At 53.1% G+C, this 24,026-nt stretch overlaps 2 protein-coding genes across 2 annotated transcripts in view; both read right to left on the bottom strand.

Annotated features, from left to right (window-relative positions):
- The window catches only part of SWAP70 (switching B cell complex subunit SWAP70), a 51,772-nt gene extending 50,825 nt beyond the window's left edge, over positions 1 to 947 (bottom strand). The window contains exon 1 of the mRNA XM_069965030.1: positions 754 to 947. Within this exon, the coding sequence (XP_069821131.1) occupies positions 754 to 849 (96 nt within the window). The 5' untranslated portion in view covers positions 850 to 947. The remainder of the gene's footprint in view (positions 1 to 753) is intronic.
- A 10,863-nt stretch (positions 948 to 11,810) lies between these two features.
- Positions 11,811 to 23,424, bottom strand: WEE1 (WEE1 G2 checkpoint kinase). Its single transcript, XM_069965029.1, has 11 exons — positions 22,559 to 23,424; positions 18,644 to 18,849; positions 17,525 to 17,591; positions 17,266 to 17,438; positions 16,707 to 16,828; positions 16,382 to 16,528; positions 16,198 to 16,293; positions 15,959 to 16,044; positions 15,605 to 15,775; positions 15,280 to 15,425; positions 11,811 to 13,169 (listed from the first exon to the last, which is right to left on the bottom strand). The coding sequence occupies exons 1-11, from the start codon at positions 23,183 to 23,185 to the stop codon at positions 13,019 to 13,021; spliced, it is 1,992 nt and encodes a 663-aa protein (XP_069821130.1). The 5' UTR covers positions 23,186 to 23,424; the 3' UTR covers positions 11,811 to 13,018.
- Between the last annotated feature and the right edge of the window lie 602 nt (positions 23,425 to 24,026).

Raw genomic sequence — 24,026 nt, 5'->3', positions numbered from 1 at the left:
TAAATAGATAAGACAGATTTATATATGTAGTGGGTTATTATATATACAGGGTAATGCTGGTGGGAGTAGTAGTTACACAGCAGGTGTATATAGTGTATATATACATGGGATTATATATATACACATGTAGTGATGGTGGGAGTAGTAGTTACACAGCAGGTGTATATAGCGTATGTATACATGGGATTATATATATATACATGTAGTGATGGTGGGAGTAGTAGTTACACAGCAGGTGTATATAGCGTATGTATACATGGGATTATATATATACATGTAGTGATGGTGGGAGTAGTAGTTACACAGCAGGTGTATATATACATGGGATTATATATATACATGTAGTGATGGTGGGAGTAGTAGTTACACAGCAGGTGTATATATACATGGGATTATATATATACATGTAGTGATGGTGGGAGTAGTAGTTACACAGCAGGTGTATATAGTGTATATATACATGTAGTGATGGTGGGAGTAGTAGTTACACAGCAGGTGTATATAGTGTATATATAAATGGGATTATATATACATGTAGTGCTGGTGGGAGTAGTAGTTACACAGCAGGTGGATATATATATACTGTGGGTTATGAGATATATATCAGTTACATGTAGTGCTGGTGGGAGTAGTAGTTACACAGCAGGTGGATATATACACTGTATACTGTGGGTTAGTGGTGGTGTGAGTAGTAGTGACAGGGGCCGCCTTCCAGCAGGTGAGGTCCCGGTTAACCCCTCGCTGCCCTCTCACCTTGAGCTGGGACTTGGAGACTTTGCCGCACTTGTCCACGTCCAGGGCGGTGAAGGCGTGCCAGATGGGCTTCAGTAAATCCTCCTTTAAGGCCATTGTGTCTCCTCAGGAAAATCACGAGAAACACAGAGAAAGTTCCTGCTTCTTCTTCATCCAGGACCGTGTGGAGCCCGAAGCTTCATCAGCCGTCAGCTCGGCTCCTCCCCGTCATGTGACCCAGGAGCGACCAATCCCAGACGCCGCCACTTCCCCATACCAGGAGCCTAATGAGCCTGTAACCCAGCTAGAGTGTAAGCTCCTGGGACCAGGCCTCCGTGCTGCCTCATATACACCTCAGCTGCTGCAGAACCTCATATACACCTCAGCTGCTGCAGAACCTCATATACACCTCAGCTGCTGCAGAACCTCATCATACTACACCCCAGCTGCTGCAGACCCTCATATACACCTCAGCTGCTGCAGAACCTCATACTACACCTCAGCTGCTGCAGAACCTCATATACACCTCAGCTGCTGCAGAACCTCATCATACTACACCTCAGCTGCTGCAGAACCTCATCATACTACACCTTAGCTGCTGCAGAACCTCATACTACACCTCAGCTGCTGCAGAACCTAATCATCATACGCCTCAGCTGCTGCAGAACCTCATCATACTACGCCTCAGCTGCTGCAGAACCTCATACTACACCTCAGCTGCTGCAGAACCTCATACTACACCTCAGCTGCTGCAGAACCTCATCATACTACACCTCAGCTGCTGCAGAACCTAATCATAATACATCTCAGCTGCTGCAGAACCTCATCATACTACGCCTCAGCTGCTGCAGAACCTCATCATACTACACCTCAGCTGCTGCAGAACCTCATCATAATACACCTCAGCTGCTGCAGAACCTAATCATACTACACCTCAGCTGCTGCAGAACCTCATCATACTACACCTCAGCTGCTGCAGAACCTCATCATACTACGCCTCAGCTGCTGCAGAACCTCATACTACACCTCAGCTGCTGCAGAACCTCATACTACACCTCAGCTGCTGCAGAACCTCATCATACTACACCTCAGCTGCTGCAGGACCTCATACTACACCTCAGCTGCTGCAGAACCTCATCATCATACGCCTCAGCTGCTGCAGAACCTCATCATACACCTCAGCTGCTGCAGAACCTCATAATCATACACCTCAGCTGCTGCAGAACCTCATACTACACCTCAGCTGCTGCAGAACCTCATACACCTCAGCTGCTGCAGAACCTCATCATCCTACACCTCAGCTGCTGCAGAACCTCATACTACATCTCAGCTGCTGCAGAACCTCATCATCATACACCTCAGCTGCTGCAGAACCTCATCATCCTACACCTCAGCTGCTGCAGAACCTCATCATCATACACCTCAGCTGCTGCAGAACCTCATCATACTACATCTCAGCTGCTGCAGAACCTCATCATCCTACACCTCAGCTGCTGCAGAACCTCATCATCATACACCTCAGCTGCTGCAGAACCTCATATACACCTCAGCTGCTGCAGAACCTCATCATACTCCTCAGCTGCTGCAGAACCTCATACACCTCAGCTGCTGCAGAACCTCTTCATACTACGGCTCAGCTGCTGCAGAACCTCATACTACACCTCAGCTGCTGCAGAACCTCATCAAACTACACCTCAGCTGCTGCAGAACCTCATCATACTACACCTTAGCTGCTGCAGAACCTCATACACCTCAGCTGCTGCAGAACCTCATCATACACCTCAGCTGCTGCAGAACCTCATCCTACACCTCAGCTGCTGCAGAACATCATCCTACACCTTAGCTGCTGCAGAACCTAATCATACTACGCCTCAGCTGCTGCAGAACCTCATACTACACCTCAGCTGCTGCAGAACCTCATACTACACCTCAGCTGCTGCAGAACCTCATCATACTACACCTCAGCTGCTGCAGAACCTAATCATAATACATCTCAGCTGCTGAAGAACCTCATCATACTACGCCTCAGCTGCTGCAGAACCTCATCATACTACACCTCAGCTGCTGCAGAACCTCATCATAATACACCTCAGCTGCTGCAGAACCTAATCATACTACACCTCAGCTGCTGCAGAACCTAATCATACTACACCTCAGCTGCTGCAGAACCTCATCATACTACACCTCAGCTGCTGCAGAACCTCATCATACTACGCCTCAGCTGCTGCAGAACCTCATACTACACCTCAGCTGCTGCAGAACCTCATACTACACCTCAGCTGCTGCAGAACCTCATCATACTACACCTCAGCTGCTGCAGAACCTCATCATAATACACCTCAGCTGCTGCAGAACCTAATCATACTACACCTCAGCTGCTGCAGGACCTCATACTACGCCTCAGCTGCTGCAGAACCTCATCATACTACACCTCAGCTGCTGCAGAACCTCATCATCATACGCCTCAGCTGCTGCAGAACCTCATCATACACCTCAGCTGCTGCAGAACCTCATAATCATACACCTCAGCTGCTGCAGAACCTCATACTACACCTCAGCTGCTGCAGAACCTCATACACCTCAGCTGCTGCAGAACCTCATCATCCTACACCTCAGCTGCTGCAGAACCTCATACTACATCTCAGCTGCTGCAGAACCTCATCATCATACACCTCAGCTGCTGCAGAACCTCATCATCCTACACCTCAGCTGCTGCAGAACCTCATCATCATACACCTCAGCTGCTGCAGAACCTCATCATACTACATCTCAGCTGCTGCAGAACCTCATCATCCTACACCTCAGCTGCTGCAGAACCTCATCATCATACACCTCAGCTGCTGCAGAACCTCATATACACCTCAGCTGCTGCAGAACCTCATCATACTCCTCAGCTGCTGCAGAACCTCATACACCTCAGCTGCTGCAGAACCTCTTCATACTACGGCTCAGCTGCTGCAGAACCTCATACTACACCTCAGCTGCTGCAGAACCTCATCAAACTACACCTCAGCTGCTGCAGAACCTCATCATACTACACCTTAGCTGCTGCAGAACCTCATACACCTCAGCTGCTGCAGAACCTCATCATACACCTCAGCTGCTGCAGAACCTCATCCTACACCTCAGCTGCTGCAGAACATCATCCTACACCTTAGCTGCTGCAGAACCTAATCATACTACGCCTCAGCTGCTGCAGAACCTCATACTACACCTCAGCTGCTGCAGAACCTCATACTACACCTCAGCTGCTGCAGAACCTCATCATACTACACCTCAGCTGCTGCAGAACCTAATCATAATACATCTCAGCTGCTGCAGAACCTCATCATACTACACCTCAGCTGCTGCAGAACCTCATACTACACCTCAGCTGCTGCAGAACCTCATCATACTACACCCCAGCTGCTGCAGAACCTCATCATACTACACCTCAGCTGCTGCAGAACCTCATCCTACACCTCAGCTGCTGCAGAACCTCATACTACACCTCAGCTGCTGCAGAACCTCATTATACTACACCTCAGCTGCTGCAGAACCTCATACTACACCTCAGCTGCTGCAGAACCTCATTATACTACACCTCAGCTGCTGCAGAACCTCATACACCTCAGCTGCTGCAGAACCTCATCATACACCTCAACTGCTGCAGAACCTCATCATACTACACCTCAGCTGCTGCAGAACCTCATCCTACACATCAGCTGCTGCAGAACCTCATTATACACCTCAGCTGCTGCAGAACCTCATCATCCTACACCTCAGCTGCTGCAGAACCTCATCCTACACCTCAGCTGCTGCAGAACCTCATCATCCTACACCTCAGCTGCTGCAGAGCCTCTTACACCCCACAGTAGTAGTAGAGCGGAGCTGTAGTATAAATCACAGTGGATGGTGGATGGGCAGAGCAGCAGTGGAGTTGGATTCAGACACCAGGGACCCCAGCAGACAATGCAGCTGATCCAGAGTCAGTGATCAGATCCCTATAGATGTAACAGCAGCAGGCCTGGACTCGGGGGGCTCCTTCCTCATACCTCGGGGTCTTGGCTTCCAGTAATTCTCAGACTTCTTGTTGGGGGGGAGGGGGGGTGCAGTCTCTGGGGGATCACAGGGGAGGAGGACAGACCCCGGAGCCCCCCACCCCCGCTGCCCGACATCCTGATTTGGTGACAGAGAGGGAAGTGAAAGCCGCTGAACACCTGCAGAAACCAAGAGAGAAACTCACAGACCAGAGACTGCAGCAACTCCCACAGCCAACTGCAGGGGGCGCCACAGCCCGGGGACAGAGCTACAGGGGGCGCCACAGAGCCACAGCCCGGGGACAGAGCTACAGGGGGCGCCACAGCCAGGGGACAGAACTATAGGGGGCGCCACAGCCCGGGGACACAGCTACAGGGGGCGCCACAGCCCGGGGACACAGCTACAGGGGGTGCCACAGCCCAGGGACAGAGCTACAGGGGGCGTCACAGCCTGGGGACACAGCTACAGGGGGCGTCACAGCCTGGGGACACAGCTACAGGGGGCGTCACAGCCTGGGGGACAGAGCTACAGGGGGCACCACAGGCCGGGGACACAGCTACAGGGGGCGTCACAGAGCCACAGCCCGGGGACAGAACTATAGGGGGCGCCACAGCCCGGGGACAGAGCTACAGGGGGCGCCACAGAGCTACAGGGGGCGCCACAGCCAGGGGACACAGCTACAGGGGGCGCCACAGCCCGGGGACACAGCTACAGGGGGCGCCACAGCCCGGGGACAGAGCTACAGGGGGCGCCACAGAGCTACAGGGGGCGCCACAGCCAGGGGACACAGCTACAGGGGGCGCCACAGCCCGGGGACAGAGCTACAGGGGGCGTCACAGCCAAGGGACAGAGCTACAGGGGGCGCCACAGCCAGGGGACAGAACTATAGGGGGCGCCACAGCCCGGGGACACAGCTACAGGGGGCGCCACAGCCCGAAGACAGAGCTACAGGGGGCGCCACAGCCAGGGGACAGAGCTACAGGGGGCGCCACAGCCCGGGGACAGAGCTACAAGGGGCGCCACAGCCTGGGGACACAGCTACAGGGGGCGCCACAGCCCGGGGACAGAGCTACAGGGGGCGCCACAGCCCAGGGACACAGCTACAGGGGGCGCCACAGCCAGGGGGACAGAGCTACAGGGGGCGCCACAGCCCGGGGGACACAGCTACAGGGGGCGCCACAGCCCGGGGACACAGCTACAGGGGGCGCCACAGCCAGGGGGACAGAGCTACAGGGGGCGCCACAGGCCGGGGGACAGAGCTACAGGGGGCGCCACAGCCCGGGGACAGAGCTACAGGGGGCGCCACAGCCCGGGGACACAGCTACAGGGGGCGCCACAGCCTGGGGACACAGCTACAGGGGGCGCCACAGCCCGGGGAACAGAACTACAGGGGGCGCCACAGAGCCACAGGCACAGCCACATGATTGGATTAGATACATTACCTGAGCAGACAGTATCCCACATGATTGGATTAGATACATTACCTGAGCAGAGAGTATCACATATAATCGGATTACATGTAGCAGCTATCACACATATTAGCAAGATTAGCTACACAGCTCATCAGACAGTATCACATATGCTTGGCTTAGATACACTGTATCGGGAGACTTTTTAGGGTAAATCTCAGTAACTTTTCTCAATCTGATTCCTATAGAGTGAATATAGTGACTGAGCCCTGACTGTGTGAGAGCAGCGCCCTCTGCTGGAGACACCGACCTGCACCGTGTAACCTGCTCCATAGCATTATATTACCGTTATACACAGACATATATATACATGTATTACCCAATGGTGGCTCATCCAACTGTGCTGTAATGTCTATATATGTATGTGTGTGGCCTCCACATGCCTGTATGACCTCCCTACAAGGCCCGGGCATGCTCCTGATGAGGTGTCTGTATGACCTCCCTACAAGGCCCGGGCATGCTCCTGATGAGGTGTCTGTATGACCTCCCTACAAGGCCCGGGCATGCTCCTGATGAGGTGTCTGTATAACCTCCCTACAAGGCCCGGGCATGCTCCTGATGAGGTGTATGACCTCCCTACAAGGCCCGGGCATGCTCCTGATGAGGTGTCTGTATGACCTCCCTACAAGGCCCGGGCATGCTCCTGATGAGGTGTCTGTGTGACCTCCCTACAAGGCCCGGGCATGCTCCTGATGAGGTGTCTGTATAACCTCCCTACAAGGCCCGGGCATGCTCCTGATGAGGTGTCTGTATGACCTCCCTACAAGGCCCGGGCATGCTCCTGATGAGGTGTCTGTGTGACCTCCCTACAAGGCCCGGGCATGCTTCTGATGAGGTGTCTGTATGACCTCCCTACAAGGCCCGGGCATGCTCCTGATGAGGTGTCTGTATGACCTCCCTACAAGGCCCGGGCATGCTCCTGATGAGGTGTCTGTATGACCTCTCTACAAGGCCCGGGCATGCTCCTGATGAGGTGTCTGTATGACCTCTCTACAAGGCCCGGGCATGCTCCTGATGAGGTGTCTGTATGACCTCCCTACAAGGCCCGGGCATGCCCCTGATGAGGTGTCTGTATGACCTCCCTACAAGGCCCAGGCATGCTCCTGATGAGGTGTCTGTATGACGTCCCTACAAGGCCCGGGCATGCTCCTGATGGGGTGTATGACCTCCCTACAAGGCCCGGGCATGCTCCTGATGAGGTGTCTGTGTGACCTCCCTACAAGGCCCGGGCATGCTCCTGATGAGGTGTCTGTGTGACCTCCCTACAAGGCCCGGGCATGCCCCTGATGAGGTGTATGACCTCCCTACAAGGCCCGGGCATGCTCCTGATGAGGTGTCTGTATGACCTCCCTACAAGGCCCGGGCATGCCCCTGATGAGGTGTCTGTATGACCTCCCTACAAGGCCCAGGCATGCTCCTGATGAGGTGTCTGTATGACGTCCCTACAAGGCCCGGGCATGCTCCTGATGAGGTGTCTGTGTGACCTCCCTACAAGGCCCGGGCATGCCCCTGATGAGGTGTATGACCTCCCTACAAGGCCCGGACATGCTCCTTATGAGGTGTCTGTATGATTCCCTACAAGGCCCGGGCATGCCCCTGATGAGGTGTCTGTATGACCTCCCTACAAGGCCCGGGCATGCTCCTGATGAGGTGTATGACCTCCCTACAAGGCCCGGGCATGCTCCTGATGAGGTGTATGACCTCCCTACAAGGCCCGGGCATGCTTCTGATGAGGTGTATGTATGACCTCCCTACAAGGCCCGGGCATGCTCCTGATGAGGTGTCTGTATGACCTCCCTACAAGGCCCGGGCATGCTCCTGATGAGGTGTATGTATGACCTCCCTACAAGGCCCGGGCATGCTCCTGATGAGGTGTATGTATGACCATCACTGCCTCCATCTTGCAGGAACTGCTGACACATGAGGTCTAGCATTGTCCTGCATTAGGAGGAACCCCAACCGCACCAGCATATGGTCTCACTAGGGCTCTGAGGGTCTCAGTACCTAATGGCACTCAGGCTACCTCTGGCAGCTGTCCCCCCCCCCCCCCCCCCCATTACTGACCCCCTGCCAGACTGCTCATGCTGAAGGACGTTGCAGGCAGCAGGTCTCTTTCCACGGCGTCTCCAGACTCTGTCCTGTCTGTCACGTGCTAAGTGTGAACCTGCTCTAATCCGTGAGGAGCACAGGGGGTGTCTGCGTCCTGCACGGTGTTGGGCTGTGAGCACATCCCCCCCATCTGTGGACGTCGGGCCTCATACCGTCCTCATGGAGTCTGTCTCTAACCATTTGTGCAGACACATGCAGATTTGTGGCTGCTGGAGGTCTTTGTGCAGGGCTCTGGCAGTGCTCCTCCTGGTCCTCCTTGTACAGTCTCCTGGTAGCCTCTCCAGCCTCTGGACACTACGGCCTCCTCCATGTCATCTGGTAGCCTCCAGCCTCTGGACACTACGGCCTCCTCCACGTCTCCTGGTAGCCTCCAGCCTCTGGACACTACGGCCTCCTCCACGTCTCCTGGTAGCCTCCAGCCTCTGGACACTACGGCCTCCTCCACGTCTCCTGGTAGCCTCCAGCCTCTGGACACTACGGCCTCCTCCACGTCTCCTGGTAGCCTCCAGCCTCTGGACACTACGGCCTCCTCCACGTCTCCTGGTAGCCTCCAGCCTCTGGACACTACGGCCTCCTCCACGTCTCCTGGTAGCCTCCAGCCTCTGGACACTACGGCCTCCTCCATGTCATCTGGTAGCCTCCAGCCTGTGGACACTACGGCCTCCTCCATGTCATCTGGTAGCCTCCAGCCTCTGGACACTATGGCCTCCTCCACGTCTCCTGGTAGCCTCCAGCCTCTGGACACTATGGCCTCCTCCACGTCTCCTGGTAGCCTCCAGCCTCTGGACACTATGGCCTCCTCCATGTCTCCTGGTAGCCTCCAGCCTCTGGACACTACGGCCTCCTCCACGTCTCCTGTTGTACTGGCCTGTCTCCTGGTAGCCTCCAGCCTCTGGACACTACGGCCTCCTCCATGTCTCCTGTGTACTGGCCTGTCTCCTTGTAGCCTCCAGCCTCTGGACACTACGGCCTCCTCCATGTCTCCTGGTAGCCTCCAGCCTCTGGACACTACGGCCTCCTCCACGTCTCCTGGTAGCCTCCAGCCTCTGGACACTACGGCCTCCTCCATGTCTCCTGTGTACTGGCCTGTCTCCTGGAAGGCTCCAGCCTCTGGACACTACGGCCTCCTCCACGTCTCCTGGTGTACTGGCCTGTCTCCTGGTAGCCTCCAGCCTCTGGACACTACGCTGACAGACACAGCAAACCTTCTTGCCACAGCTCGCATTGATGTGCCACCCTGGATGAGCTGCACTACCTGAGCCACCTGTGTGGGTTGTAGAGTCCGTCTCATGGTACCACGAGTGTGACAGCACCAGCAACATTCAAAAGTGACCAAAACACCAGCCAGAAAGCCTAGGTAGTGAGAAGTGGTCCCCACCTGCAGGCGGTCTCGCTGACTGCAGGTGACAGTGGTGATGCTTTCTGAGTGGACAGTCTGATGTCTGACTTTGGGTACGTTCACATGTACAGGACATGCAGCAGATTTGACTAAATAACTATACACAGCATGAAATCTGCTGCGGATTCTGTAGGTGTGAGCGCACCCTAACATGGAGTTACGTTGTGTTGTGTGAGTGTCCCCGTTAGTTCTTTGAGCAGTATATGTGTATTTCTATGCTCTGGATTGAGGGTTTGCACTTTTCTACCACTAGGTGTCTCACTTTTCTTATTTATTGCACGGGTGAAGGGTTTGCACTAGTTCTATGTTTGGTTGGCACGCTGGTATCCAGTCCCTGAGCTGGATACCACACACGTCCACCTAGCACACACAGAGGTGTAGTCTGTTCCAGAAAGTTCCCCAGCAATGGGAGATTAGTCCCATCCACTGCTATGACGCTCCCTAGCTGAGAGTTCTAGTCAGTTCTGTCAGAGTGTGTAACAAAGCTTGCTCCTGCTGAAGCTTACTCCAGGGCCTGGCCTAGCGGCCTGGTCCCGCTGCCAGGGTCTGTGTATGATCCTGTTATCCTTCTGAGTTGTTCCAGGTCCAGTATGCAGCGCTATAAGCCTACGGTAGGGTAACTACCAGCAAGAAGATAAACCTTCACCTATGTCCGGGGTGACTAATGTAGGATGTTCCAGTACAAAGAGGTTTTTCTGCAGTGGAGCAAAGTGCAGTTCAGCCGAAGTACCCCATTGCCTATCTAGCTACCCATATACCTTATTAACAGCCAGGGAGGGATCTTAGATGGAAGGCCAGAGAGGAGGATGGTGCAGTAGTCCAGGCAGGAGATGAGGAGGAGTCAGGGGTGAGAAAAGAGCGGACTCAGGAAATGTTATTGAGGTGAAAGCGGCAGGAAGGGGTCAGGGCCTGAATGTGACAGTACAGAATTATAGGTGACCCCAAGGCAGCGGACATGGGGGACAGAGAACAGCCATTTATTGTGGCTAACATGTTAGATGGCGCGAGATGGGTGAGAGAGTGCAGCTCTGGAGTATAATACAGGATGTAACTCAGGATCAGTAATGTATGTACACAGTGACCCCACCAGCAGAATAGTGAGTGCAGCTCTGGAGTATAATACAGGATGTAACTCAGGATCAGTAATGTAATGTATGTACACAGTGACCCCACCAGCAGAATAGTGAGTGCAGCTCTGGAGTATAATACAGGATGTAACTCAGGATCAGTAATGTAATGTATGTACACAGTGACCCCACCAGCAGAATAGTGAGTGCAGCTCTGGAGTATAATACAGGATGTAACTCAGGATCAGTAATGTATATACACAGTGACCCCACCAGCAGAATAGTGAGTGCAGCTCTGGGGTATAATACAGGATGTAACTCAGGATCAGTAATGTAATGTATGTACACAGTGACCCCACCAGCAGAATAGTGAGTGCAGCTCTGGAGTATAATACAGGATGTAACTCAGGATCAGTAATGTAATGTATGTACACAGTGACCCCACCAGCAGAATAGTGAGTGCAGCTCTGGAGTATAATACAGGATGTAACTCAGGATCAGTAATGTATATACACAGTGACCCCACCAGCAGAATAGTGAGTGCAGCTCTGGGGTATAATACAGGATGTAACTCAGGATCAGTAATGTACGTACACAGTGACCCCACCAGCAGAATAGTGAGTGCAGCTCTGGAGTATAGTACAGGATGTAACTCAGGATCAGTAATGTATGTACACAGTGACCCCACCAGCAGAATAGTGAGTGCAGCTCTGGAGTATTATACAGGATGTAACTCAGGATCAGTAATGTAATGTATGTACACAGTGACCCCACCAGCAGAATAGTGAGTGCAGCTCTGGAGTATAATACAGGATGAGTAATGTAATGTATGTACACAGTGACCCCACCAGCAGAATAGTGAGTGCAGCTCTGGAGTATAATACATGATGTAACTCAGGATCAGTAATGTATGTACACAGTGACCCCACCAGCTGAATAGTGAGTGCAGCTCTGGAGTATGCCCTCTTCAGAAACATGAACCAACAATATAATAAACAAGACTTTGGACAGTAATGGAGGAGGAAGGCACAGGAAGAAACTTTATTATTTACAGAGAATCATCTAGATGTACAGGATTGTAGGTGGCATAATCGTCCATCAAACTGAACGCAGACATGAGATCTGAAGGGGGAGGGGAGGTGTCGGACAAGAGGCGAGGTCCCCCACAGATGAAGCACTCAGGGTCACTGCAGTAATAATATCCATAGAAGCTTCTAGTCGTCCAGGATGTGATCACAGTAGATTTCATTCTATAATACAGACAGGACGGGCGATTCTCGCACTGATCAGAGATGGTACAGCGCTCTGGACTCTACACAATCTGATCATCCATCAGCAGTCTTCTGCCTCTTACCAATCTCATACAGCTGCAGACTATTGCACCCCATTCGGACAGACCCATCGGAGGAGCTGGAGCTTATAGTATTGTTACTGTACAACACAGGACACGAGTGTACAAACAATGGTACCAACAAGGTGCAGGGGAGATCCGGGAGAAGGTGACGCTCACGCCTCCGCAGCCGCCATTGTCTTCTGTACTGGGGATGGGGGGGGCGGCCGCCTGTCACTATCACTGGGGGTCATTACCAACAATGATTGTTTAATGCTACAATTTGTACAGCAACATACAAAAAAAACCAAGAACTAATATAGCAGCAAATGGCACACGGTAAATACAAGGCGTTCTCCGAGGATTCACCCGGTGCTGAGAAAGTGCTCAAAAGTCGAATATACAACAATAAAAATGTACCCGGGTACAAGAGCGCCGGCCGCAGGGGCCGGGGCGTCCGTCTACATAGTCAACGGCTTATAATACACATGTACAAGAGGGGGAGGGAGACAATACCGTATTAGTACGATCCGCTGAACGGTAAACGACTACAGTAATATCAGGAAGCATCACATTATATGGAGCAGGCTGGACCCTCCGCACCGCCGCCGGCTCTGCACCTGGATCCCGCAGGACGGCCGGGAAAGGCCACGTTACCAGGTCATGCCCAGAGTGCCACACGTGTGGCAACACGTCCTCAGGCGGGGGCCGAGACGGACAGGATGGCGGAAATGGCGGCTGCTGCCCCCCTGGCCGAAGTCATCCTACTACACACGTCTAGAAGGTCCAGGAGAGCCATCGACCGGACCATGGTTTCCACTGACGTCTTTAAAACGGGCAGGAACGTCCCAGATCGGCACTGACTAGTACTCAGTTACCAGTCTTATATACATCAATATATAGTCAGGCTGACAGAGCGGTTCATCTTCTTTCCTATGAGGCGGGTGGTCCTGTTTTGCGATGTGGAGCGCGTGGTCATCCTGTCAGGGAATAACGCTCGCTCCTCCGCTGCAGCTTTCGCTATCTGGGCTTTCTTCAGTTCCCTGGAAAATGGAGGGAAAAATATATAGTCCTGAAAACTATACTGAGTGGACCACGGGAGGATGGAGAATTACAGCATCTAAGGGGCTGCCGACACCTGGGAGGAGGGGAGGGTAAGGAGCCTAATACTCTCCGGGGTACATAGAGGGGAGGGTAAGGAGCCTAATACACATAGAGGGAAGGGTAAGGAGCCTAATACTCTCCGGGGTACATAGAGGGGAGGGTAAGGAGCCTAATGCTCTCTGGGGTACATAGAGGGGAGGGTAAGGAGCCTAATACTCTCCGGGGTACATAGAGGGGAGGGTAAGGAGCCTAATGCTCTCTGGGGTACATAGAGGGGGGGGTAAGGAGCCTAATACTCTCCGGGGTACATAGAGGGAGGGTAAGGAGCCTAATACTCTCCGGGGTACATAGAGGGGAGGGTAAGGAGCCTAATACTCTCCGGGGTACATAGAGGGGAGGGTAAGGAGCCTAATACTCTCCGGGGTACATAGAGGGAGGGTAAGGAGCCTAATACTCTCCGGGGTACATAGAGGGGAGGGTAAGGAGCCTAATACTCTCCGGGGTACATAGAGGGAGGGTAAGGAGCCTAATACTCTCCGGGGTACATAGAGGGGAGGGTAAGGAGCCTAATACACTCCGGGGTACATAGAGGGAGGGGTAAGGAGCCTAATGCTCTCTGGGGTACATAGAGGAAAGGGTAAGGAGCCTAATACTCTCCGGGGTACATAGAGGAAAGGGTAAGGAGCCTAATACTCTCCGGGGTACATAGAGGGAAGGGTAAGGAGCCTAATACACATAGAGGGAGGGGTAAGGAGCCTAATACTCTCCGGGGTACATAGAGGGAGGGTAAGGAGCCTAATACTCTCCGGGGTACATAGAGGGGAGGGTAAGGAGCCTAATACTCTCCGGGGTACATAGAGGGAGGGGTAAGGAGCCTAATACACATAGAGGGAAGGGTAAGGAGCCTAATGCTCTCTGGGGTACATAGAGAGAAGGGTAAGGAGCCTAATACTCTCCGGGGTACATAGAGGGGAGGGTAAGGAGCCTAATGCTCTCCGGGGTACATAGAGGGGAGGGTAAGGAGCCTAATACTCTCCGGGGTACATAGAGGGAAGGGTAAGGAGCCTAATACACATAGAGGGAGGGTTAAGGAGCCTAATACTCTCCGGGGTACATAGAGGGAGGGTAAGGAGCCTAATACTCTCCGGGGTACATAGAGGGAGGGGTAAGGAGCCTAATACACATAGAGGGAAGGGTAAGGAGCCTAATGCTCTCTGGGGTACATAGAGAGAAGGGTAAGGAGCCTAATACTCTCCGGGGTACATAGAGGGGAGGGTAAGGAGCCTAATACTCTCCGGGGTACATAGAGGGGAGGGTAAGGAGCCTAATACTCTCCGGGGTACATAGAGGGGAGGGTAAGGAGCCTAATACTCTCCGGGGTACATAGAGGGAGGGTAAGGAGCCTAATACTCTCCAGGGTACATAAAGGGAAGGATAAGGAGCCTAATACTCTCCGGGGTACATAGAGGGAGGGTAAGGAGCCTAATACTCTCCAGGGTACATAAAGGGAAGGATAAGGAGCCTAATGCTCTCTGGGGTACATAGAGGGGAGGGTAAGGAGCCTAGTATACATAAAGGGAAGGATAAGGAGCCTAATGCTCTCTGGGGTACATAGAGGGAAGGGTAAGGAGCCTAATACACATAGAGGGAGGGGTAAGGAGCCTAATACTCTCCGGGGTACATAGAGGGAGGGGTAAGGAGCCTAATACTCTCCAGGGTACATAGAGGGGGGGTAAGGAGCCTAATACACATATAGGGAGGGGTAAGGAGCCTAATACACATAGAGGGAGGGGTAAGGAGCCTAATACTCTCCGGGGTACATAGAGGGAGGGGTAAGGAGCCTAATACTCTCCAGGGTATATAGAGGGGGGGGGGGTAAGGAGCCTAATACACATATAGGGAGGGGTAAGGAGCCGAATACACATAGAGGGAGGGGTAAGGAGCCTAATACTCTCCAGGGTACATAGAGGGGAGGGTAAGGAGCCTAATACACATAGAGGGAAGGATAAGGAGCTTAATACACATAGAGGGAGGGGTAAGGAGCCTTACTTCTGTAGAAGTGCGTTCTTAAACTTTTCGGCGTTCAGTTCTATCCTCAGCTGGTCAGCACTCTTCCGTGACGCAGACAGGAGAACCGAGTGTCTGACAAGGGCCACGGCGGACGGCCTCTTCTCTGGATCTGGAGAAACCATGAGCTGGAGGACCGAGATAAGGAGGAGTCAGTGATAAAATAAAGAACGTGGACATGTTACCACATACAGGTCATTACATATGCTGGGGCCCCCTACACATGCCCATAACTGGCCCCTCCATGTATATGTAGCCGATACTGTACACACTGTGTATACACCGGACGCTCACTGCAGCCACTGACCTTTATCAGATCCACAAACTCCTGGGACAGCACCTGGGGCACGGTGGGCAGCCTGCCCTGCCTGATTTCATGCCACTGGTCCCCGTTAGCCGGGAGCGGTTCAGCCCCCGCAGCACACCAGACCGTCAAGGCCAGGGCAAAGATGTCGGCTTTTGGCAACTGAGAGTAATCCTGGTAACAAGATAAAACAAAAGTCACGTCATGATCAGATTCTGGCACAACAGGGCGGCTCAAGACCTGAGGTTAATAGAAGCAGATCAGCAGCCAATGTGCCAGTATACAAAGTATGATGCCAACGGGCACAGAGCGCCTCTAGTATGTACATACTGGCAGATAATAGCCTTAAAAACTCACCTCTTGTAACACTTCATTGGCCAAAAATCGACTATCCCCTTCTTCTACCTGCGGACTGGACACCCGGGTCACATGGCCAAGGTCACCTGTACATAAATACACCGGTAAGAAGCCAGAAACAAAACACGGACAGGTCTATGGCTTCCACCACCTAGAACCTGTGGCCCCTCCATCATGCCCGGACAGCCAGAGCTTCGGATGTTCAGACATGATGGGAGTTGCACAGACAGTACCCTCACCTATCTTATAGGTCACTCTTCGGGGGCCGCCATCCTCATCGTCCGCCTCATCTAGCGTCGTGCCGGGAACCTCTGTCCGGGATATGAAGATGTTGCCTGTGGGTGACATGAAGAGAGGTGACTCAGGGTGTCAGGTGGGGTCAGAGAGGGCACACACCTACACCCGGTGGGGTAGAGGACGTACTTGGCTTTATGTCCATGTGCACCAGAGACATGGAGTGAATGTACTTCAGCCCTCGGGCCACCTGGAGCAGCAGGTCCTTCACTTCCGACTCGCTGAAGTAGTGCATGGTGCGGTAGTTTTCGCTAATGGCGTCGGCTAAACTTCCACCTGGTGATAGATAAGTAGTAATGAGGATGGTGATGCGCTAAGCCCCCGGTGGGCATCATAACAGAGGGTCACACTCCCCCAGCCGATAAATCTCACACTGTTGTAGTTCTGGAAAGCTGCAGGCTGGGGGACAAGAAGAAGTGAACAGGATCCGTCAACAGCACTTGTTGTTACTCACCGTTACAATACTCGTTCTGGATCAGCATGTGATCGTCCTCGGCCCAGGCGGAGTAATAGCGCACCACGTGAGGGTGCTGCCCCAGGACGGCGTGAGCGTACACTTCCCGCAGCGCAATCTGCCTGTGAGAAAGAAACCCGGACGGACGTCAGATGAGAGCGCTGACCACGTTACAGCCGTCTCACCCATCCTCACATTCAGTCAAGGTCACGTCCACAGTCTCTTCCACACCTGCAGCAGTCAGGTGCACAGTCTCTTACACGCTTGCAGCGGTCACATCTGCAGGCTCTTACACACTTGCAGCGGTCACATCTGCAGTCTCTTACACACTTGCAGCGGTCACATCTGCAGTCTCTTACACGCTTGCAGCGGTCACATCTGCAGTCTCTTACACACTTGTAGCGGTCACGCACATTCGGTGTCTCTGTTGCACTTTTACTTTGAACGTTCTTTAAATAAAATATTTAGATCTTCTAAGGAGTCCAACAGAAGACAGGAATGTGGTCAGCGCAGTCACATGACCCCCGGCGATCACATGACTACCGCCGGCGACACTTACTCATCCAGAGAGCCGGCCAGGGGCTTCTTGGAGCGTTTGATGGCGTAGATGCAGCCGTCCAGCCTCTTGACGCATTTGTACACGGCTCCGAACTCTCCGGATCCGATCTTCTCCAGCTCATGGAACTCTATGGCGTATCGGGACTTCATGTTACTCTCCGTGATGGTGATTCTCTGTGGGAGGAACAAGACTGTGACTAAATGTCTCTCTCTCCATAACCTGTAACCGGAGGAACGGCGGGAAGCGGGGGGAGCATTACCTTAGCGGGTCTGATGCTGTCCTCCTGCAGCTCACAGTCACTGCCCTCCATGTCCTCACCGCAGGAGCTGGGGAGAAAGAACAGCGTTATAGAAGACAGACCACCCACCAGAGAAGCCCCTCCCCCAACAGAAAGACCACCCACCAGAGAAGCCCCTCCCCCAACAGACCACCCACCAGAAAAGCCCCTCCCCCAACAGAAGACCACCCACCAGAGAAGCCCCTCCCCCAGCACACAGACCACTGACAGCCCCACCCCCAAAACACAGACCACTGACCAGACAGCCCCCCAACAAAGAGACCACCGACCAGAGACAGCCCCTCCCCCAACACACACAGACCACCGACCAGAGAAGCCCCTCCCCCAACACACACAGACCACCGACCAGAGAAGCCCCTCCCCCAACACACAGACCACCGACCAGAGAAGCCCCTCCCCCAAAAGAAACACCACCGACCAGAGAAGCCCCTCCCCCAAAAGAAAGACCACCGACCAGAGAAGCCCCTCCCCCAAAAGAAAGACCACCGACCAGAGAAGCCCCTCCCCAACACAGACCAGAGAAGCCCCTCCCCCAACACACAGACCACTGACCAGAGACAGCCCCCCCAACACACAGACCACCGACCAGAGACAGCCCCTCCCCCAACACACACCACCAGAGACAGCCCATCCCCAAACCAGAGAAGCCCCTCCCCCAACACAGACCACCGACAGCTCCTCCCTCAACACACAGACCGACAGCCCCTCTCCCAACACACAGACAACCCCTCCCCCAACACACAGACCAGAGACAGCCCCTCCCCCAACACACAGACCACCAACCATAGGGAACCACCCGCCAACCATAGAAAGCTCCTCACACAGTAAACCAAGTATAGACAGCCCACCACACACAGACAACACCCCACACCAATGACCATAGAGAACCACCCGCCAACAACAGACAGCCCTCCACACAGCACGACGACTTTAGACAGGCCCCCCCCCCCCCTTCACTGACCATAGAGAACCACACGCCAACCGTAGAGGGCCCCCCCAAAGAGCCCTCAAACCCAATCCACAGACCACCCACCACAGAGCCCCTAGCCCACCACCCAGAGCCATAGAGAGTCCCCTCACTCATTGCAGTGCGCCCTCTTCCTCCGCCGGCAGCCATCGCTGGAGTTTTGCAGGTCCAGGGACACAGGGGTGAAGGGGTTGATGTTCACTTGGGGGGCTCTGTAAATGGAGTCTCTCTTCTCGGACCCCCCTACATCTTTGAAGAGAGCGCCCCCTCTGTTCCTCAGGGCGCTGGAGCCCAGACCCCGGGCTCGGGACAGTAAACTCTGCCGAGAGAAGAAGACAACACAGGGTCACCATTATCATCATCAGGAAGACTGCCCCCTGCTGGGGCCCAGACCAAACAGGGTGACCATTATTATCATCATCATCATCATCATCATCATCATCATCATCATATGGAAGACTGCCCCCTGCTGGGGCCCAGACCACGCGGGGTCACCATTATTATTATCATCATCATCATATCATCATATGGTAGACTGCCCCCTGCTGGGGCCCATACCACGCAGGGTCACCATTATTATTATTACTATTAATATTATCATCATCATATGGAAGACTGCCCCCTGCTGGGGCCCAGACCACGCGGGGTCACCATTATTATCATCATCATCATCTAGAAGAAGATTTTGTGTACACACACACACACACTGCAGAGTGTATATACAGCTCCCCTCCCCCACCACACATCACATTCCAGCACAGGAGGAGGAGGAGGGGGAGGGGAAGATCACTGGAGGCATTCACCAAAGGCGGAAACACAGGAGGAGACGCCCCGACACTACATGTATATATACACACAGCTGTATACAGATCTAAAGGTGGCAGTATACAGCCCTATATAAAAATACACACAGGGGGCAGTATACAGCTCTATATACATACATACACAGGGCCGGGGCAGTATATATATTATATATATACACACACACATACACAGGGGGCAATATATATTATATATACACACACACACACACACACACAGGGCAGTATACAGCTCTATACACACAGAGGGGGGTTATTTTTATCTCACACCTGTCTATATTTATATTATATCTATATTTTGATTTAAACCCCCCAATGACCAGCTGTGTGTACAGTGACCTCTACTGCACAGACCTCTGCAAACCCCCCCAATAACCGCACCGACCTCCGCAAACACCCCCCCAATAACCGCACTGACCTCTGCAAACCCCCCCAATAACCGCACCGACCTCCGCAAACACCCCCCCCAATAACCGCACTGACCTCTGCAAACCCCCCCAATAACCGCACTGACCTCCGCAAACACCCCCCCCCCATAACACAACATCACATCACAGTGTCCACCATCCACAGCAACACAACAGAGGACATTACTATCACAACCCTGCTGGATCCAACGCAATATACAGGGTCCAGAGCCCCACACAATATACAGGGGGGGGGGGGGGGGTGTCAGTGACACAAGCAACTGTATATTATTTGGGTGTCTGTGATATATGGGGGGGAAACTTAACTTTGGGGTGTGTGGGTGAGTGATATTGAGGTGTATATTCCTGGGGTCCTTACGTTTGGCGTGTCAGTGATAGTAGGTGTGTAATATCCAGGTGTCCTTACCTTGTCTCATATATCTAGGGGTGATATATCTACAAGTCCTAGGGGTGTGCGGGGTAAAAGATGTATCTAGGTGATATACATAAAGGTGTATATTCCGGGTGCCAGTCACACATCGTGGTGTATATTTGGGGTGTCAGTGATACGTCAGGGTGTATATTTGGGGTGTCAGTGATACGTCAGGGTGTATATTTGGGGTGTCAGTGATACGTCAGGGTGTATATTTGGGGTGTCAGTGATACGTCAGGGTGTATATTTGGGGTGTCAGTGATACGTCAGGGTGTATATTTGGGGTGTCAGTGAAACAACAGGGTGTATATTTGGGGTGTCAGTGAAACAACAGGGTGTATATTTGGGGTGTCAGTGAAACAACAGGGTGTATATTTGGGGTGTCAGTGAAACAACAGGGTGTATATTTGGACTGTCAGTGAAACAACAGAGTGTATATTTGGACTGTCAGTAATACAACAGAGTGTATATTTGAGGTGTCAGTGATACAACAGGGTGTATAATTGGGGTGTCCGTTACACATCAGGGTGTATATTCCGCATTTCAGTCACACATCAGGGTGTATATTCCGCGTGTCAGTCGCACATCAGGGTGTATATTCCCGGTGTCAGTGATACAACAGAGTGTATATTCCTGCTGTCAGTGATACAACAGGGTGTATATTCCTGCTGTCAGTGATACAACAGGGTGTATATTCCTGCTGTCAGTGATACAACAGAGTGTATATTCCTGCTGTCAGTGATACATCTGGGTGTATATTCTGGGTGTCAGTGATACATCTGGGTGTATATTCTGGGTGTCAGTAATACATCGGGGTGTATATTCCGGGTGTCAGTGATATACTAGGGTGTCAGTGATACATCATGGTGTATATTCCGGGTGTCATTTATGTTCGGGTGTATATTCTGGGTGTCAGTGATATACTAGGATGTGATACATCAGGGTGTATATTCCGGGTGTCAGTCATATTCGGGAGTATATTCCGGGTGTCAGTCATATACTAGGGTGTCAGTGATACATCAGGGTGTATATTCTGGGCGTCAATCACACATCAGGGTGTATATTCTGGGTGTCAGTCATATACTAGGGTGTCAGTGATATTTGGGTGTATATTCCCGGTGTCAGTGATATACTAGAATGTCAGTGATACAACAGGGTGTATATTCCGGGTGTCAGTCATATACTAGGGTGTCAGTGATATTTGGGTGTATATTCCCGGTGTCAGTGATATACTAGAATGTCAGTGATACAACAGGGTGTATATTCCAGGTGTCAGTCATATACTAGGGTGTCAGTCATATTCGGTGTATATTCCGTGTGTCAGTGATACAACAGGGTGTATATTCCGGGTGTCAGTCACACATCAGGGTGTATATTCCGGGTGTCAGTGATACAACAGGGTGTATATTCTGGGTGTCAGTGATACAACAGGGTGTATATTCTGGGTGTCAGTGATACATCAGGGTGTATATTCTGGGCGTCAATCACACATCAGGGTGTATATTCTGGGTGTCAGTCATATACTAGGGTGTCAGTGATATTTGGGTGTATATTCCCGGTGTCAGTGATATACTAGAATGTCAGTGATACAACAGGGTGTATATTCCGGGTGTCAGTCATATACTAGGGTGTCAGTGATATTTGGGTGTATATTCCCGGTGTCAGTGATATACTAGAATGTCAGTGATACAACAGGGTGTATATTCCAGGTGTCAGTCATATACTAGGGTGTCAGTCATATTCGGTGTATATTCCGTGTGTCAGTGATACAACAGGGTGTATATTCCGGGTGTCAGTCACACATCAGGGTGTATATTCCGGGTGTCAGTGATACAACAGGGTGTATATTCTGGGTGTCAGTGATACAACAGGGTGTATATTCTGGGTGTCAGTGATACATCAGGGTGTATATTCCGGGTGTCAGTGATACAACAGGGTGTATATTCTGGGTGTCAGTGATACAACAGGGTGTATATTCCCGGTGTCAGTGATACAACAGGGTGTATATTCCCGGTGTCAGTGATATACTAGGGTGTCAGTGATACATCATGGTGTATATTCCGGGTGTCAGTCATCAAGCTGTATATTCTGGTTGTCAGTCATATACTAGATTGTCAGTGATATCTGGGTGTATATTCCGGGTGTCAGTCAAATTCAAGGTGTCAATCATATTCAGGTGTATATTCTGGTTGTCAGTCATATACAAGGGTGTCAGTGATATTCGGGTGTATATTCCGGGTGTCAGTGATATTCGGGTGTATATTCCGGGTGTCAGTTATATACTAGGGTGTTAGTGATACATCAGGGTGTATATTCCGGGTGTCAGTCATATACTCGGGTGTCAGTCATATACTCGGGTGTCCTTACCTTGGGGGTGTGTGGGGTGTCGAACAGTCTCAGCTTGCGGAAGGTCTTGTGGGGCGGGGTGCCGGGGGGCTCGGGCAGCGGTGAGCTCGATCCCCCCCGGTGCTGCAGTCTCCGGGGCTCCGGTGAGCTCGATCCCCCCCGGTGCTGCAGTCTCCGGGGCTCCGGTGAGCTCGATCCCCCCCGGTGCTGCAGTCTCCGGGGCTCCGGTGAGCTCGATCCCCCCCGGTGCTCCATCCTCCGGGGCTCCGGTGAGCTCGATCCCCCCCGGTGCTGCAGTCTCCGGGGCTCCGGTGAGCTCGATCCCCCCCGGTGCTGCAGTCTCCGGGGCTCCGGTGAGCTCGATCCCCCCCGGTGCTGCATTCTCCGGGGCTCCGGTGAGGGGGAGCCGCACATGAAGTAATCTCCCGGGGATTTGACAGGCGATGAGCCGAGCCCTTCCTCCTCCTCCTCCTCCTCCCAGGGCCGGCCGTCTCTCCCTCCGGGGCTCCCGGGGCTCGGTTGGGGCGGCTGGCCGCCGGGGGAGTCAGACTCCTGGAAGGCCGAGTCCTCGCCGGTGCTGTTGCCGTCCTCCTCGTCGCAGTCGCTGCCGGAGAACACGAGCTTCTGTCGGATGTCCGGGTAACTCATGGTCGCTGTCACCTCACGAGCCCGCGGCTCACCAGCTCTCCGTCCTCGGGCGCGGTGTCAGCAGGAGCCGCCCGGGGGCGCTCACCATGATCCAGGGAGCGGGGCAGGCGGGCGGGCGTGTCCGGGCGATATCCGCACGGTAACCTGCAGGTGTGATCCGCGGCTTACTCAGCGCTGCGATTCTCCGTCCCGTCAGCCTGACGCGACCGTTAGTCACAGGGGGTGGAGGAGGGGGGCGGGCCAAAGGGAGCGCGCATGCGCCTGACGTCATGAGGCGGAGCCGGGAACGCCCAATGCAAGAGCGCACACATCTGACGTCACGAGGCGGGGTCTGAGCTGGCCAATCGCCGCTTGCGAGCGCTTTCAAAATGTCTCCGGCTGCGACCGAGTGAGAGCCGCGTGCGCGGCCAGCAGGATTTGGCGCGAAGTCAGGTTAGCCGCAGGAGTCACGTGACATTGATGATAAACACACGGGTTCCCCTCCCCCACCGACACGTAGCGATGACGAATCCGTGACAGCCTCCGCCCCTCGGTGACCAGAGGGCTACAGCGCAGAGGACGACGGCGACCACCGTGTTATCCTATCAACATAGGTGGAAACATTTACCTCACAAGTACACTAGTTACGTCAGTATATACATGTGGGGGTACACTAGTTACCTCAGTATATACATGTGGGGGGGTACACTAGTTACCTCAGTATATACATGTGTGGGGGGTACACTAGTTACCTCAGTATATACATGTGGGGGGTACACTAGTTACCTCAGTATATACATGTGGGGGGTACACTAGTTACATCAGTATATACATGTGGGTGGGGGGTACACTAGTTACATCA

Source organism: Dendropsophus ebraccatus, chromosome 4 (genome assembly GCF_027789765.1).
Source record: "Dendropsophus ebraccatus isolate aDenEbr1 chromosome 4, aDenEbr1.pat, whole genome shotgun sequence".
Lineage (NCBI taxonomy): Eukaryota > Metazoa > Chordata > Amphibia > Anura > Hylidae > Dendropsophus > Dendropsophus ebraccatus.
Note: the sequence above shows the minus strand (reverse complement) of the source record. Positions and strands in the feature narration are given on the sequence as shown.

Coding starts and splice junctions, on each gene's coding strand:
- WEE1 (XM_069965029.1), bottom strand. CDS start 23,185: ATGAGTTACCCGGACATCCGACAGAAGCTCGTGTTCTCCGGCAGCGAC. Junction 18,850..22,558: donor ACACCCCACACACCCCCAAG/GTAAGGACACCC, acceptor TTCTCTCGGCAG/AGTTTACTGTCCCGAGCCCG. Junction 15,776..15,958: donor CCAATGAAGTGTTACAAGAG/GTGAGTTTTTAA, acceptor TCTTGTTACCAG/GATTACTCTCAGTTGCCAAA.